Below are 17,270 nucleotides of genomic sequence, written 5' to 3' on the forward strand. Positions count from 1 at the left end.
GTGAACTCGAATTTTCTCTTCATCATATAAACTGGATTTTCTCGTCGGAGGAAGCACAACAAACGGTTGTATTTAACTAGTATTTGATAATCACGACATTCCATGAAAAAGGTACAGTGAAGGGCCATAACCAGAATCATCACACAAGATTCTTACAAGGAATATTTAATACACTGGCAAACCAATAGATACAAGAAATATGAACAAGCTTGATCCTGTGTTTCTGCGACTTCTTCCAGCAAACGGAAATCCAATTTGGACAGTTGAAAACAACAATGCCCATCGAAGCAAATTACAAAGCCAGGTTCCACATACATTTGTATACATATCAAACGAATTACCTCAACAATAAATTGAGCAGAGCGCTTCTATTAAAAGTTTTATGGGGCAGATATCCTACAAGACCCGAACTCTTCCCACATTTTGGGAACCTTCAAGATGTGCATGTAGCCAGGACTGCCACATTCATTTCAGCACGCAGTAAAGGGAGATATCACCCCCTGGGTGATGCATTTTTCTTGAACAATGAGTAAGCATCGCTATATATGGCCACCAGGTTAGAGAATACAGCAACCACAATCATGAATATACACAAGATCTTGTCTTTCTTTGTGGCTATTCCATGTCTATCCCTGGAAAACAAGAAAAGCGAGTAATGAATATATGTACAAGATGAAATTTTGAGCCAAAGCTAATCACGTACCTGTAACGAAACTTGAGGATGATGGATAATCTTCTCAGTGGAACTATGGCTCTCATACTCTCATTTTTAAATACAAAACCTTCTCCCATGTGAGGTTGAGGCTCCAGGAATTCTAGGTTCAATTCCTAAACCCCCCCCCCCCCCCTCCCCACTTGAAAAAAAGAAGGTTGTTGGTATCAGAGCAAAACATTTGGTGAAAATTGATGGTCTTGGTTTCTTTTTCACACAATTTAAGAAAAGTTACTTAACTTTGTTGGAAGAGTAAATCTAGTCTACTATTTTCCTAAAACACTCTTACATTAATTACAACAATTACTGCCATAAGTGTCTTAAGAGTATTAGGAGTATGAGTAAAATCATTATACTTTTACATTAATTACGACAACAATATTGATATGCCAATGCTTTTTGGCAAATTTAACTATATTAAATAAGATAGGTTAGTTAACAAAATACATTAAATAAGAGTATTTTAGAGAAATAAAAAGTTAATTATATTCTTCAATTGGAAAGTGGACTATAATTTGGGCTGGATGAAAAAGGAAACAAGACTATCAAAGTGGGATTGAGGGAGTATATTAAAAAGTTTCAGATGTTTCCTCTTAACTATTCAACATAACCTGGAAGTTAGAAAATTTGCAGAAAATACCAGAATGTTTTATGAGTGGCTATTGATTCGATGACATTTAGCTAACTAACCTGAGAGTAACAGCAGCAGGAAATATGAATCCAATGCAAACAGCAGCAGTCGCTCCAGTGAACTGGAAAGCATCCCAAATACTGGGTATGAAATTTGCACCCACAAAGGTGAGACCGATGAGACTCATGCTGATTAGTGCAAATCTAAGATTGTCTGAAGTTAATGGCCTCGCAGATGGAAACAGGAGGCCATCCAAGTTCAACCGTAAAGGATAGAAAACAATAGGAAAGACAAGCATTAAGTGGGCTGCATAGCTAATGCGAACAGCATCATTAAGCAGGGAACCATAAGGGATTCCAAGATTGGAATCAAAGTTGGAAAGTACATCATCGAGAGTTGCTTGGCCAAATAGTAGGAATCCAAAGAGGCTCGTCATTGCATATACAGATGAGCAGAGAGTAAGAGAAGTTCGTACAACTGCTTTTATCCGGGTGTTGTCCTCAAGTTCGTTGTCTATCGAGTGAACTGCAATAATTTTAGATATCAGAAATGCAGCTTCATAGATTTAGGATGTATTTTCTGGAGAAAAAGCTTGCAATATTGGACTGAGTAAGTGCAGATGTCAATTTGGACCTAAATCCAATTGTTTAGTTTTATTATTTTCCTTTTCTTATCACCGTTTTGCCTCTATCTGGACTCCAATTACAAATAAGCGGTAAAAAAACAAAAAAACAAAATTGCACAATTATAAAAGGCTCAGAGGAAAGAATAATTAACAGCAACTAAACAACTTGTCCAGCCAAGGTTAGATAAATTTGGCTGCCTTTTTAACAAAATAAGCAACAATCACTTTTGTGACCTACATGAATTTCATTTCCTGCCTTTTTATTAGTGTTTCTCCCCACTCATTCAACTAACATCACCACAGCAAGAAACAAGTCCAAGGATCAGTTATTCATACCATTGTAGTGGCAGATGTAGGCCGTAACAAAAACAGGAACCACGGTAAAGAGCTTAAAGAATGATGTCAGATCATAAACATCAGGAAGCAGTCTAGGCATCGAAATGGTTCCACTGATCAATTTGAAAACAGTAATTCCCACAGTAATAACAAGGAAAACCACAGCTAGTCCAACAGATAATGCAGACGTAAATTTCAATGAATCTGCAAACAGAAGACGAAGTTGTCAGAGATTCCACATTTTAGATTCAATTTTAAAAAACTGTAATCTAGGAGAAAATTTGAGAGCTCATTACTCCAAATCTTCAATGACATGCATGTGAACTTCAATTAAGATTCAGTACAAAGCTCAAACAAAAGACAGCATTTTGATTCCCTTAGGTCATTGATTTAGCGATAGTAGGGTGAATGCCACAAAAAATGGCTGCAACATCTGCCACACTTTGATTTTGCTTTCTCATGAGCAAATCCAATTTTTACAAGAAGAAGCCAGAATTGATCTCTAGATAGCTTAGTTCAAGGAGAAAATAAATTGCGGAAGACCTTAGAGACAATTTAACTTAAAAACAAAATGGCATGCTTGAGACAGATAACAAACAGAATCTCTGCGCTATCTGACATATGAATTCCACACATTAGTGAGAAGGACTTTACCTATACGCTTCAAACTTGCCAATGGTGCAAATATGGCAAGGGTAGTTACCAGAAGAACAAAAAATCTTCCATTCCACCAGTGTGCTCCAAACCACCCTTCCAGGACACCAGGATGGTGAATTCCAGCAGATGTTGAACCAGAAAGCACATCACCTATATAACAACAAAAGTAGGAAGCTTAGGCAAACAGCTTATCAGCGAATAACATTACAATACAAATGACAACCTTAAAGAAAGTCGAAATCTTAATACATTCAAATACAATTCAATGCAGCAGATTATTAATTCAGAAATCAGACGTACCAATGATGATCATGTACACAATGAGCACGCCAACATTATTAACCAAAATACATATTTGCAGCAAGATGCGACCATACTTTCCAAAAGTGTCCCCCATAAGGCCCCCATAAGAAGCTGATTTAGCGGCCCTACTAAACCTTAGTAGTAACTCAATTGAAGCTTCTGTCAAGAACGCCATAAATATGATAACCGCAATCCCAAGAATAAGACCCAAGACTTTCATGGTAGCCGGCAAGGACATGATTCCAGCACCAATAATAGTGGTTGACAAATTAAATACAGCCCCACTAAAAGAAGCCCCATCGAATTCATCATAGCCACCATCTTCCTCATGCTTCGTGGGCAACAGAGGAGATTTCTCATTCACCACAGATTTTTTGCTCTTTCTTGACTTCTTTTCTTTAGTTGGTTTAATGCTTCCAATCGTCATCTCTGAATTCTTAGACTCTTCAGTATGTGATTCAAAATATGTTTCAATCTGCTAGCTAGCTCCTATACAAAAATCACCTGTGTCAGGAAAGCTCAAAAAAGTTAGCTTGGAACTCGGAAGTCTTAGAATGAAGTGCAGCAAACGATATATTCCACTTCGATTGAGTTGAAGATCTGAGAACGAATACAAACTAGTTTTCATACTGAAAGAAGAAATCCTTAGTGAGGATTGCAGTTGCAGAAGAGATGCACGTAGTAAAATCATAGACAACCCAAACTCTTAGTAGACAAACAACAAAGGCAGTAGATATCCCAGTTCACCTCAAAAAAACAACTTTAATTTAAAAGGGAAGCTCAATCAGTAAAGTTGAAACAAACATCCCACAGGATCAGGGGACTTCCAACTTGGAAGCCTGAAGCACTTGAGTTATGTTAAGCTAATTCAAGGTAACCAATTCTGCAGAAAATCAGCTTTTTCAGAAATCAAGAAGGTGATCAGTGCATGCAACAAAAAGCTCAAACTTTCATAAAGATAATTCCACAGACCCGGCCGCTGAACTTAATCCAAATAACCAAGATCGTAATTTTACCTGATATTTACAATTCGGTTCTAAATCCACCAACTATGACTAAAAAATTAAGGGCTCAATGTTATGGGGTTGAAAAATCAATGGAAATATTGGGGGCTAAATTGTTTCAAACGGTCTATACTAGAGTCGTGGCAAATAAAAATCAAAACTTTGGAAAAAAATATCAAAGACCCAGAAGAACAAATATGAACACAAATTCTATCTACCCTTTGGCTGAATGACCATGTGACCAATATATAAAGGAGACGGAAAAGAGAGAGAAAGATACAGCCTCACGCAACCGCCCTTTACTATACATATCTGTGCACTGTTAACGACGCTGACCCCAAAATTCAGAAGAAGAAAAAGAGACCTCTAAAAATGGAGAGCTGTTATTAATTGCTATACGTACAGTAGCTTTTTTTTATTGGTGGGTACAACGTACAAAAGAATTTATTGATCGGGAAAAAAAAAGATACTGTGGAATTGAGAAATGACCATTTGGGATTTTTTTTCCCTCTGTGCAAATTTAATTACAGAAGAAGAAAGAGGACGAGTGATTGAAACTTGATAGGTCCTCTCTTGTTATCAATTGGTTTTAGTCCTCCTCCTCCTGCTCCTCCTTCCTTGTGCTTTTACTTCCTGGATGTTAGTAATTGATGATGAAGACAAAATCCCAAATGAAGGATATGGATCTTTCAGGGATTGGTAGGTGAAGTACGAGACCTTCCAGGTCAGTCAGAGCAGCATTCTTTTCAAAGGTTCTATGAACTCATCTTCCTTTTATTTTTGGATGTATGCAATTAACCATGATGTGCAACTGTTATTTATTTGATGATTTGAGGTCCAATGATTGGTTTTTTGTCAGTGTCCTGATATATTCTGATCTGGCACAGGCGTGTGGTCTTAGTTCCTTGTGCGGTAATTACTCTTAAAAAGACACCCAAAAAAGAAAAAGAAAAAGAGAGAACGGTAATCTCATTCAAGCACATTCCACCAGCATGATGTAGTACTAATAATTACTAGTAGTACAAAATGGGCTCATCGCACTTTGGTCGCAGTAGAAATTTCGCCACTAAGGCCGTGCTCAACTAATAGCATTCGTATTTACTTTACTATACAATTAGTACATTTTTTGAATAACAACAATTATGAAAGCATTAACTAAATTTCTTATAACAAATTAACTCCTACTTTCTTTTATTACTACATCTTTAAAATAGTAATTAAAGCGACACCGTACATGTCACGTAGAAAAACACAAACAAGAACTGTAAATAGAAGGATATATATAGAGTCTAATCTTCACATTTTTCTTTATGCTCTGTCTTTATCTTTTGAGAATTTCTTATTTCTAATCATAGCTTGTTCATTTAGTATGGTGTATTTGTCATAGATTTTTTTCCTTTTGATATTATATCATTGATAATTCACCCCACTAAATTAAAATCTTGGATACACCCATGCTAAATTACTTTAACCGTATTATGCTTTAGAATATATATCACGTTGAGGTGAGATACATCTCTGTTTTATTTTCTATTAGGATTTAACTATGTTTGGATAGTAAATTTTTTTTTAAAAAATTTTTTGCTTGCATTATAAACACAATTTTCAATTCATTTTTTTTTTATATTTTCAATCATCTTTTTACCTCACATACATCACATTATAAAAAGTGTTATAGTAATTATTTTAAATAATTATTCGAAATAATATTCTATCCAAACAAAGCCCAACAAGTCTTTATAATTGCTCCATACCATTTTGCTTAGAACGAACATGTGCATCCCCCCAAAGCACGAGGCGCATTATTAACATTATTAACAGGGACAGAAATTGAGTGGGTAGGGCTGTTAGAACTTGAGAAGATTTAGGTTGTGTTTGGATTGTATTTTTCATGGAAAAAATACTGTAGCAATTTGATGTATGTGAGAAAAAAAGGTAATAAGGAAATGTAATTATGAAAAATGGTGTAAATTTCCGACGGAAAACGGCAATTAATCAAGCGTGGGCGGTACTTTCAAGTTATGACAAATAATTAATTATCAATCACAATCACGTTAATCCTAGGTGTCCCACTAGATGAAACATGCCAAAATAGCATTGTAGTATTAGTTTAACATAAACTTGGGGTTACCATAATGACATCTGTAGTTGCTGACGCGTAGTTTGGAAGAAATCTAGGAGAGCAAATTTAGTGGTTGATTTTATTAATGGTGAATTTAGCTGCGCCTCAGAAAATTAGCCGGCCAACGTAAAACTACAAACGCGTTGCTGTTAATCTACTGTACTATAATATAAAAGCAGAAGGATGAAAGGGTTATGCGGGGAGCGGGGAACATGAGCTGGAAAATGGAGAATGGCCTGAAAAGGCTCTACAGTATATGCAGGTTTCGGCTGATATGGCGACTGAGACTGAGGCCGCTTTCATGGGCCATCACGTCTACGGATGCGGTGAAACCAACAAAAGAGGACCCATTTTGGTGACGTACGTATATATATATATATATAGCATGTGTGGTTGGAATTGTGTCCTTTCACAGTAGAATTCAATCAAAGCCTCCATTGACTCTGCCTGGTTGGAAACGGGCGGAATGCAATGGTAATGGACAGCAGAATAGATTAGACTCAGTTGGGTTAATACTTGTCGAAGTTGGATTGCTTGAAACTTGAAAGTTTTGACAAATCAAAGGCCAGTTTACATAAAACTTGAGATGAGTAACTTTCAACTAAACGTCAGCTTGGATAATTGTGCATTTTAGCATTGAATTGAGCCAGCAGCCAGAGACGTAATCGAGTCGAGTCGAGTCGGTCTCAACTCAATTTTTAAGAAGAATACTCGAACTAGCTCTATCTCGATTTAGAGTGAATAGCATTATTGGAGTTCGACCTCGAGTTTGATGCAATGCTCATAGTACTCAAACCTGACTCGCATGGATTCGAGTCAAAGCGAGCGTTTTCGACCTCGAGTTAGGATGATTTGGGGAATTCATTTTTTTTTTTTTGACAATTTTTGAGAGAAAATTCAAAAAATTTCATACAACTTAACATATTTTGTAAATTCAGCCACTCTCGTGGGACACAAAGATAATTTATAATAATAATATATTAAAAAATTAAATATAAAAAACTCAATAAAAATCAACGAGTTTTCGAGTCTTGCTACTAGATACTCGAACTCGACTCGAATCCGGTCAATCAGAATAGAATTCGAGTCGAGCTTACAACCCTAGACAGACCTACATGATTCAGAACTCAAGCATCTCTGCTGCCTGCGGCAGGGGCTCTTTTATGTTCCAAAAATCTTTCTTCATCTACTAACTAATGTTTCTACAAAAATTCTTCTTTGTTATGTCATAAATATGGGTAGTTTTGAATCTAACATCTTTTACTTAGAATCCCTCCCATCGTACCATCAAATCCAACCCCTTCCGTGTTATCACCAAATCCAACCCTACTTAGAACACGAATTCTAATTACATTTTTGTTTGTAATATGATGGTATATTCAACTTGTTTCTCACAATTTTGTTAATGGAGTCGATGATTATAATCAGTAACAAGGAAAGGTACGAGGGGACGTGCTGACGGAGAGGTGGGAAGAAACGAGCCTGGTGGACCACCTCAATATTCTAGTACTAGAGTAATTTTCGCAGCCATCAATCCTCACTCAATTTTGTCGACCACCCAGCAATAATTTTGTGTTCACAAATCGAATCACGCTGGCCACTTGCGAGGAAAGGGCGGTCTGAATGGGCCCCCCCAAAAGGCCCAAAAAAAAGGGTTTGAAAGGAACACATAGCAAACAAAATTTTGCCGGCCAAATGTTTCATAATTCATTCCCCTCTTTGGTTGGATTTTTTCTTCCTAACAAAAATTAGGTTTCTGAATACATATTTGACATGGATTTTGGCAATTATACATGCTGCGTAGCATCCAATTCCAGACCACTCGTTTGCATTGGAATAATACTTGCAAGGGCATAAATAACGTCATTAAAATAGTTAAAGAAGTCATTCATGCAAAGAGTAATATGAATAAATAAATAAAAAAAATCTGCCAATGACAAATAGTTAAAGATGTTGTTTCTATTGAATAATACACTATTCAATGAATCAAATTCGTCCAAAAATTCCAGGAAAATATTTTTGCTGTTATGGCCAGTCTTTGGGCCTGTTAGAGTTCACAGAGGCTTGGCTCAGAGGCCCAAAATTCCAGATGACACGCGTGCAAAAGATTGAATGAAAGGTTTTTACCCAATTCTGATACTGCCACAATCGGGCCATGACAGATGGCTCAAAGTCACGTGACTGCCAACAGCCCAATAATTGTTGATCGCGGGTGTAATGTACGATGATGATTCACTTCATTTCACTCCGTACTAGAAAGCAGAGAGAGAGAGAGAGAGGAGAAAGAAGAAGAAGGTGATCGATTCTTGTGGGAAGTTTAGTTGGTTCTTATTTTTACATGAAAACAACTTCGCGTTTACTGCCTCCCCCGCTAATTTCTCAAAGGTGCATTTTTTCTCCAAAACCCCTATTTCAGTTTCCTTCTTTCTCCAATTATTTCTATTCTCTAACTTCTCCTGCTGCACGTCGAGTACTTTCTTTTTTAACCTATCTGAGTAGCAATTTACACCTCTTTTAAATTGCATATGAGATCTTCTACAATGGGTATGTAAAATCTTTTGTTGATTATATACATGGGTTTCTCTCGGGGAAGAGTGTGATTGGGATTTGATGGTTTTGATCCATTAAAGGGATTTGGGCCTCTCTCTCTCTCTCTCTCTTTCTAACTTGGTTTTCATTTTATTGAATGATTCCCTGCATCTGTACCAAAACTTCTGCAGATTCTCTAAGATGATAAAGTGAAATAGGAGATGACAAGCAATTTTGTTGGGAAATAAAAAGTTCCTCTGATGCACAGCAGCTGTTAAGGTGGGTCTTTAGTAAAACCTTTAAATGGGTCTGCGTTGTCAGTTTAGAAATTCTCTGGGCTTAGGGGAGCAAATCCACTGAAAGAGAATGCTGGTAATACATCATTTGGCATCCATAATTGAATCCTGTTCATGTGGGTTTTTTCAATAGTATTGCTATTCTTATGCTAAATTAAAAGAACTATAGAGGTTGACATTGATTTTATAACATTGCTAGTTGATGTTATAATCTTTTGCTCTAATATTTTAAGTTCTGATATATTAAAGGTTTTGAAAAAGGAGAAATGATTTTGTGAAGTTCTTGAGTTGGAAAGTACTATGTTGTAGATTTCTTAGTTATGCCTAAGGAAACAGTTGTTGATTGATATGTGCATCTATTTGCTTTTCAGCTATTCAATCTGGTTATTAGAAAAATGGATTCGGAGGTCCTCAACACTGCATCTGTTTCTGAAGAAGTCCATGCTGGTGAATTGGAGGTGGAATCAAATAATATAGATTCTCTTGAAGTTATGTCCTCCAGTGGAGACATTATGCGAGAACTGGAGAACGTTGGGGAACTTTTGACAAAGGTTGAGTTGGATTTAGCATGTTTCTCTGAGAAACTCCTAAATTTGGATATACTTGTAATGCACGTGGGAGCAAGGGAAAGTGATTTTGAAGCTTTTGTTTCGGAGAAGGAGAGCACAATTGGTGATTCTGCCAAGAAGGCCCTTGAATTTGATCTTTTATCTGGAATTTTGGAGTCAGAGGTGAAAGACCTAGATAATTTTATAGTAACTCTCCGAGTGGAAATTGATAATGCTCGCGAAATGATTATTTCATCAAAGCATTATGGGGAAGCTTTCGAGTACATGCAAGAAAAGTTAATGGACTGTGTAAAATCTTTAGACCAGTCATTGGAGCAGGTTTCAGAAATGAGGGGGCAATCCAACAACTTCCAAATGATATTGTTAACTTGTTCTGAAGGTAAATATCTAATCTTTTCATGTTTAAATTGTTTATTTACCACCCGGGAGGGGGGGATGGTGGTTGGTTGGCACAGCAAGGTTGCAGTGTTGTGCCTTGGGAGTGCAATTTCTTAGATGCACAGTAAAGTCATCTCTGCTTTGGATGGTAATGGTGCGTACCACTGCTGCCCAGGCTCCGTGGACAGGACCCTTATGCACTGTGTAGGGAAAAATATTGGTTGACATGCCATGCTGCGTAGGGGATCCAGAATGTTTTTAATACTTCAAGTTCAGTAATTAAGGGAATTCAAAGGAGGTTTGTTTCTTAGAATTGCATCCCATAAATTGCATCGTCTGTGAATATGTGACTTAATATGGCTTGTTCACTGTTCAGTGATGTCTTTGGCAAAATATGATTTCAGAGAGAGGGAAAGAGGAAGGAAATAAATAATTATGTATAAGGGGCAAGCATCAGTTCTCTAAGAGAGTTGCCTGTTTTTGGCATGAGGGATTACAGGTCTGATGTACGTATAGAGTCCTCTTGCATTTATTACAAGGTGACATCCTAGCTTAATCTCGAAGTAGCAGGAGGTTTGCTAATTAGTTTGTTTTCCACTGCAACAAGTCTCAATTTTCTTTGTTGGTCTTAGGTAGAGAATTATGGGAACTATCTGTCCATGTTTCTTTTGTACTTGTTTTAGTAATCCTGTATGGGTGAAGGTGAAATGTCTGTAGCACTATTTTACATAGTTACTGCATGCATAAAGTAATTATAGATGAATTCCTCATTTACCACATTAGGCTAACTATCTGTTCAGAGAACTAATTGTTCTAAAATAATAATCTTTCTTTTTGCACTAAAAGGTGACAAGGACATCGACTCTGTCGGAAATGGTTGTTCTTCAGATTTGAACTCAAAGATAAAGATGCAGACTGCTGAACAGCAGAGGCATATCTTGAGAATGTTTGAAAAGTCTTTGGCAAGGGAACTGGATCTTGAGAAGAAGCTGACTGACTTGAGACAAAGTGAGGAAATTTTGAAACTTAAGCTGCAACAAGACATTTTTTATATGGAAGAAGAAAATGAGGCTGCTTGGGAAAAGTTGTTTGAGGCAGAAAATTCTGCTGAGGTCCTTTTGTGGACGTCAAAAGATTTGATGAGTCAACTCCAGATAGTAAAGTTTAATCTAAATGTTAGTGTCCAGAGAGAAGCAGGGTTGAGATCTCAGTGTCAGGAGTTAAGTAAACAGTTGACAATGAACAATGTTGCTCTACGGAAATCTGAGGGCATGAATGCAGAACTTGTGGCTAAGTTGACTTCAACTGAGAAGCAAGTGAAGGAATCTGAATTGCAGCTCTTTAATTTGAAGGGTTGTGCAGAAAAACAAAGGGAATCACTCTCTAAAATTCATGAACTGGAAGAGCTTGTCTGTCATTTGAAAGAAAAGGTTTCCGAAGCAGAAAAAAGGGCTGATGGTGCAGAAGCTGAAAGCAAATTGCTAAGGCATACCAATATGGAACTTAAAAAAGATAGTAATAGTAGTACTTTGGAGACGGTAAATCTACTTGAAAGGCAATTGAGAGAGACTGATGTTCAGCTACAACATGCAGTTGCATCTGCTGAAGCAAGTCAGGAGAAGCAAAGCATGTTATATTCGACGATCAAGGATATGGAAGATTTGATAGAAGATCTCAAATCTAAAGTCTCAAAAGCTGAAAGTCGGACTGAGAGTGCTGAAGAAAAGTGTATAATATTGTCAGAAACCAACTCAGATCTACATGACGAGATAAAGTTTCTAAGGAACAGAATGGAGTGCTTGGAAGCATCACTACATCTAGCTGAGGAGACAAAGAGAGCAACTGCAAAGGATATTGGTATCCGTACTAAGTTGATAACAGATCTTATCATGAAGTTGGCTCTGGAAAGAGAACGGCTGCATAAGCAGGTTTTAATTTTTTTTTATAAACCTTCAAAAGTTCATTACTTTGAATTAATAGATAACTGACTGAACTTTAGGCTAAATAAGCTGAGGTCCTTTGGTAAAACGCCCATAATAAAGACGTTTACTGTCTGTTCTTAATTCAACATGCTTCCACTAGATGATCACCTCATGGCTATTGAGAACAAATTAAATCAGATGGTTCTATTTCTCAATCCTTCTGACTTTCTGTGCTTGTATTCATTTTAATTTTCAGTTTTGCTAGTCTTGATCTTTAGTACTCTTTATAAGGCTAAATAAACTGAGATCCTTTGTACTGTGATTCCCTCGTATTCATTTAATTGTCAGTTCTGCTGGTCTTGATCTTTAGTAATCTTTTTAGAAGGGTCTGTTTTTAATATTGGTAATGCCTGGGTGAACAACTAAGCAAAATCACGTTTTTAGACCAGGAACTGTCTATTTGCTCAATGAAGATTTTATCTCAAGGAAATATTTGCAGAAAACTATAGTGTGATCTATAGTGCTTTGTCTGTTTTTTTGATATTTCAATTTGTTCATGACCTGCATGCAGATATCTTTGCTAACGAAGGAGAAAAAGTTTCTTTTAAAGCGTCTACAGCACATGAGCAAAGGTCATTCTATAAATGCAAGGAAAGACATGGAAGATAGTAACAAAAGTTTTCCAATTTCAAGGAATGACTTATCAAGTGGAACTTCTTTAAAGGAAACTAACAGTGACGCAACTGGACCCTCAAATACCAGTCATGAGGTTGGTTTTTTATTCTTTACACTGTACGTTGTTGCATTTGATGCGCTAAATTTGAAAGCAGAATGTACCTTAGTTTCTCATAGTCAGCTCAAGGAGAGGATTGTTATTTATGAGGATTTTGTACTGCCATAACTGCTTGAACAACTGCTGCAATGATTTTGTCTTTTGAACTTTGCCTTTTGTGCTTCATCAATCAATACTATCAAGAATATGGCTTATTGCTGACCTTTTAAGCGAGTCAAACAATTCTCTGCCCCTTGATTCTGATTTTTGGAGTTGTGTTGTTTTTTTGCTTCCTTAACCTGCTTCAGATGCTTTCTGATTTTCGGATTCTTTTTTTTTTTTTAAAGTATTCGGGGTGTATAATCTACTGGATACCTCTCAGCAATAGATGTTACATGAACTCTAGAAGTACTGCTTTATTAAAAAAAAAAAAACTCTGGAAGTATACTCTAATGCCTCTGCTTGCGTTTATTTTCAGCTTGACAATGCAAATAAAGACAAGCCCATGGGCACAGCTGGGGTCGGAGTAGCCAAAGAAACATCCGATCTCGACTCTGTGAGGAATATAGATGCAAGTCAACTTAAATCCAAGTGTGTCCTGGTGGCAGTTTTTGTGATGGTGATTGCAACTCTAATAGCTGCCCTTTTTCAGCATCACAGTGACTGTTTGTGAAGTAGGTAAACCGGACCTCATCCGATATCCTGAATTTTGTGCCAGCCATAGTGGGAAGAAATTTTGGCCGCATCATAGCTATCTTGCGCATTTTGCCTATTAGCTACGTAGAGGACGTTGTTTTCATGGTTAGGAGTGCTTAAATGATGTGGTGATGCTCCTTTTATGGTGTTTTGTTATCTTCCTCTTTTGCTCTGATGTAACTTGAACTGTAGTATTATGCTCACCTACTGAGTAGCTTGAGCGAGGAAGAGAAAAAGCATGAACTACTTAGCCACGAGGTAGGAAGTTTTGTTGCCATCGCGTATATAGTTTTAAGAAGCTGAGTCGGTCAAGCCTTTTTTTATTAGCTCCTTTCTCATATTTCATTTCCATTCATACAAAACCTGTATGGAAGCTAGCACACCAGCGCAAATTCCTCCTGTTCTGCCTTAGCTGTAACTTTCTATCGTGCATATTAGTTCTTGCGGATGGGACACTAGCGCCCCTTCAATGAAGAGAGAACAATGGTGAAATGAACAGGCATGTACAGACATTTGGATTTGAGAGGGATAGCAATCGAAAAGAGAGACGCTGGCTGGTAGAGAGGGGAGAACAATTTTGTGATAACAGCGGTTGATGATAAAATTCAAAGCATGATTTTGGAGGTCTTTACTCAGTTGTCACCAGGCTTTCACCCTTTTTTAGAGGCTGGAGAATGTACTTGCATGACAACATGCCACGTAGTCATCCTCCATTCCATCACCGTCAGAAACACAACCAGCCCACTTCATTTCGTCTATTAAAGCCGTCAAGCTGTTATATATCTCTGCACATCTTGGATGAGCTTTGTCTCCAACAAGAAACATATGTACCTCGGACTTGACCTCTATCCAGCTGCAACCTGGCTCTTTTTTGAAGTGACCGTGCCTCATCACTTTCCTTAGCCTGGAAACCCCTTCCCACATTCCAGCATCAGCATAGATATTTGATAAGAGAACACAGGTGCTGGAATCTTGAGGATCCAATTGCAGAAGAGAAGCTGCTGCTTCCTCTGCCACCTCTACATTCCCTTTCATCTTGCATATGCTGAGAAGTGTCCTCCAAATTACATCATCAGCCTCGAAAGGCATTTCTTGAATAAGCTTCAGGGCTTCAGTGACTCGGTTTGACCTGCCTAGTATATCCACCATACAAGAATAATGATCCAACTGCGGATCTAACCCATAATCAACCTGCATGGACTTGAAGTAATGCAACCCTTCCTCAACAAGACCTATATGTGCACAAGCTCGGAGAACTGCCACAAAGGTTGCATGATTAGGTTTTACATCCTTGAGTTGCATTTTTTTAAAGATCTCCAAAGCCTCTTCTCCAAGACCATGCTGAGCATAGCCACAAACCATGGCGTTCCATGTCACAAAATCACAGTTTGTTGCTTTTTCAAATACCAACCTGCAATCCTGCAAGTTCCCACACTTCGAGTACATGTCGACTAGAGTGCTAGTTATGAACACATCTGTCTGCAACTCTTGCTTGATTATCTGAGCATGGATTTGCTTTCCAAGCTCAACAGTTGCCAGATTAGCACAAGCGTCAAGAACAGTTGCATAGGTGAAATTATCAGGTTTAGCTCCCATTTCTAACATCATAGAAAAGAACTTCTGAGCTTCCTCACTTTGTTCATGTGATGAGAAACCAGAAATGATTGCATTCCATGAAACAATTGTTTGTTCATCCATTGTGCCATGAAGCTTCTCAGCTTCTCCTACCTTTCCACACTTACAATACATATCCACAAGAGCACTTCCAATAAATGATTCAAGCCCCATCCCAGATTTAATGATCAAGCTGTGAATCTCCATCCCGTGATTAAGAGCTTGCTGACCTGCACATGCTTTTAGTACACTACCAAAAGTAAATTCATCAGGTTCCATGCCATGCTTAAGCATTGAAACAAATAGCAGTACGGTTTCCTCTTCATTCCTATTCTGCTCATAAGCTGCAATGACTGCATTCCAAGAGACAGCATCCCTTACTTCCATTTCATCAAATGTGCAACGAGCTTCAACCAATGCTCCACATTTTCCATACATGTCAAGTATGGCATTTGCCACACAAACATCAGACGAGAAAGGACTCTTGGTAGCTAATGCATGTATTTGAGTTCCCTCTTTTAATCCTTTGATCACTGCACAAGCACTAAATGCACCAGATAAGCTTATTTCATTGAAACCAAGGTTGGACTTTAATAAAAGCTTAAGAACGTTTAGAGCTTCATATCCACAATCACCTCGAGCATAGCCAACAATAATAGCATTATGAGATTGCAAACTGCGGTTGGGCAACAAGTCAAATATCTGCTTAGCATAATACAAATTACCACACTTTGCATACATATCCAAAGTGGCAGTTCCAACTATGACATCGTATCCAAAATTATTCTTGATTGCATGACCATGCAATTGAGATCCCAATTGCACCTCAGATAGTGCAGCACATGACCGGAAAACACTAGCATAAGTCGATTGACTCACCCCAACTCCCTCTCTCTGCATCCGCCTGAACAATTTTAATCCACCAACAAGCTCATCATTTTGAACGCAGCCCGCAATTGCAGCGCTCCATGAAACCCAATTCTTATTTGGAAGTTCTCCAAAAAACTGAAAGCACTCATCTAATGTTTTACATTTCCCATACATATCTACAAGTGCACTACCGGTTACCACATCATGGTCAAACCCCACCTTAACTACAACGCTGTGCACCTGAATTCCCAACTCATAATCTTCCAAACCGGAACAAGCCTTTAGAACCACAGCAAAAGTGGTTCCATCAGAAGCCACGCTCTCCCTTTGCATCCCGACAAAAATTTCGGCTGCTTTTCTGTAATCCCCATTTTGCAGGTAACCTGAAATCAAAGTGTTCCACGAAATAACATCCCTCTCAGGCATCAAACCAAAAAATGATTGAGCCATTGCAATATCGGTTGAACAATAAGCAAAAATCATTGTATTCCACGAAACCGTGTCTCTTTGAGACATATTATCAAACACTTTATTAGCATAGTGTAAGTAGGAGCATCTTACATACATTTGAATCAAACAATTCGAGACAAAAATTGAGGGTTTGAACCCAGTAGTTAACATTCTGGCGTGGGATTGCATTCCCGGGTCTAAAGCTCTCTCTTTTGAGCATTCTTGAAAAATATGCGAAAAGGTTTTCCAGTAGTTTGCGGGCGCTACAGCTGAAACTGTAGAGATAGGGAAGGTATATAAGGCCAGATAGCTGCTGAATGAAGGCTTTGTCGGGACAAGAAATCGTCGGGTTCGGCATATTAGAGAAGCCATCAACTGTTGGATTCATGATTCATGCTTGGCGGGACGCCGGGACCTCACCGCTTGTCGGTTAATTTCAGTAGCCTTTTTGGGTTTATTTCAAAATGCACCCTTAAACTATTGCTGGCTTGTGACTCGCACCCAAAACTTTATCTGTGAAATTTTGACAGAATACTCAATTATCATATTTGTTTTGGCGGGTTGAGCATTAGTGAAAGGACTTCAACGACCCTGCAAAATGTATGTTCACTAATTTAACCTTTTACTACCACAACCACCGCAACTTTTGCTAACACTGCCACCACAACCACAAAAGCAATTTTAAAAGCTTTTGTAGGTTGGATTTCATTTTTCGTTCCTCTCCTAGAGTTAAGTGTTCCTATCAACAACCACTGATCATAGTTAACCTTCACTTAACTCAAAG

The 17,270-nt window shown here is 37.9% G+C and overlaps 3 protein-coding genes across 8 annotated transcripts; 1 reads left to right on the forward strand and 2 right to left on the reverse strand.

Moving 5' to 3' along the window:
- Positions 1-66: 66 nt before the first annotated feature.
- On the reverse strand, positions 67-5,053 carry LOC113702361 (amino acid transporter AVT6A). 2 transcript variants are annotated; one of them, XM_072057145.1, is made up of 6 exons: positions 4,758-5,053; positions 3,262-3,768; positions 2,959-3,111; positions 2,305-2,508; positions 1,403-1,868; positions 67-632 (listed from the first exon to the last, which is right to left on the reverse strand). In XM_072057145.1, the coding sequence occupies exons 2-6, from the start codon at positions 3,689-3,691 to the stop codon at positions 494-496; spliced, it is 1,392 nt and encodes a 463-aa protein (XP_071913246.1). In that variant the 5' UTR covers positions 3,692-3,768; positions 4,758-5,053; the 3' UTR covers positions 67-493. The 2 variants fall into 2 exon arrangements, with proteins under 2 accessions (XP_071913246.1, XP_071913245.1); XM_072057144.1 differs by lacking the exon at positions 4,758-5,053 and adding an exon at positions 4,281-4,502.
- A 3,558-nt stretch (positions 5,054-8,611) lies between these two features.
- On the forward strand, positions 8,612-13,878 carry LOC113699047 (WPP domain-interacting tail-anchored protein 1-like). 4 transcript variants are annotated; one of them, XM_027219097.2, is made up of 6 exons: positions 8,612-8,775; positions 9,111-9,198; positions 9,587-10,163; positions 11,009-12,090; positions 12,656-12,853; positions 13,335-13,878. In XM_027219097.2, the coding sequence occupies exons 3-6, from the start codon at positions 9,611-9,613 to the stop codon at positions 13,527-13,529; spliced, it is 2,028 nt and encodes a 675-aa protein (XP_027074898.2). In that variant the 5' UTR covers positions 8,612-8,775; positions 9,111-9,198; positions 9,587-9,610; the 3' UTR covers positions 13,530-13,878. The 4 variants fall into 4 exon arrangements, with proteins under 4 accessions (XP_027074898.2, XP_027074895.2, XP_071913247.1 ...); XM_072057146.1 differs by lacking the exon at positions 8,612-8,775 and adding an exon at positions 8,782-8,934; XM_027219094.2 differs by lacking the exon at positions 9,111-9,198.
- A 232-nt stretch (positions 13,879-14,110) lies between these two features.
- Positions 14,111-17,036, reverse strand: LOC113699046 (pentatricopeptide repeat-containing protein At3g02330, mitochondrial-like). Of its 2 annotated transcripts, XM_027219093.2 has the most exons (2): positions 16,602-16,741; positions 14,111-16,419 (listed from the first exon to the last, which is right to left on the reverse strand). In XM_027219093.2, exon 2 carries the CDS (start codon positions 16,367-16,369, stop codon positions 14,213-14,215), a length of 2,157 nt encoding a protein of 718 aa, XP_027074894.1. In that variant the 5' UTR covers positions 16,370-16,419; positions 16,602-16,741; the 3' UTR covers positions 14,111-14,212. The 2 variants fall into 2 exon arrangements, with proteins under 2 accessions (XP_027074894.1, XP_027074893.1); XM_027219092.2 differs by having other exon boundaries at positions 14,111-17,036.
- Positions 17,037-17,270: the final 234 nt, after the last annotated feature.

The sequence above is a fragment of the Coffea arabica genome, chromosome 7c, assembly GCF_036785885.1.
Source record: "Coffea arabica cultivar ET-39 chromosome 7c, Coffea Arabica ET-39 HiFi, whole genome shotgun sequence".
NCBI lineage: Eukaryota > Viridiplantae > Streptophyta > Magnoliopsida > Gentianales > Rubiaceae > Coffea > Coffea arabica.

Bases quoted from the DNA above. Each gene is read 5' to 3' on its own strand.
- LOC113702361 (XM_072057145.1), bottom strand. From the start codon at position 3,691: ATGACGATTGGAAGCATTAAACCAACTAAAGAAAAGAAGTCAAGAAAG. The intron at 3,112-3,261 runs GTACGTCTGATT...GTTGTTATATAG, and splicing joins TGTGTACATGATCATCATTG to GTGATGTGCTTTCTGGTTCA. The intron at 1,869-2,304 runs GTATGAATAACT...AAATTATTGCAG, and splicing joins CTACATCTGCCACTACAATG to TTCACTCGATAGACAACGAA.
- LOC113699047 (XM_027219097.2), top strand. From the start codon at position 9,611: ATGGATTCGGAGGTCCTCAACACTGCATCTGTTTCTGAAGAAGTCCAT. The intron at 10,164-11,008 runs GTAAATATCTAA...TTGCACTAAAAG, and splicing joins ATTGTTAACTTGTTCTGAAG to GTGACAAGGACATCGACTCT. The intron at 12,854-13,334 runs GTTGGTTTTTTA...GTTTATTTTCAG, and splicing joins CCTCAAATACCAGTCATGAG to CTTGACAATGCAAATAAAGA.
- LOC113699046 (XM_027219092.2), bottom strand. From the start codon at position 16,858: ATGGCTTCTCTAATATGCCGAACCCGACGATTTCTTGTCCCGACAAAG.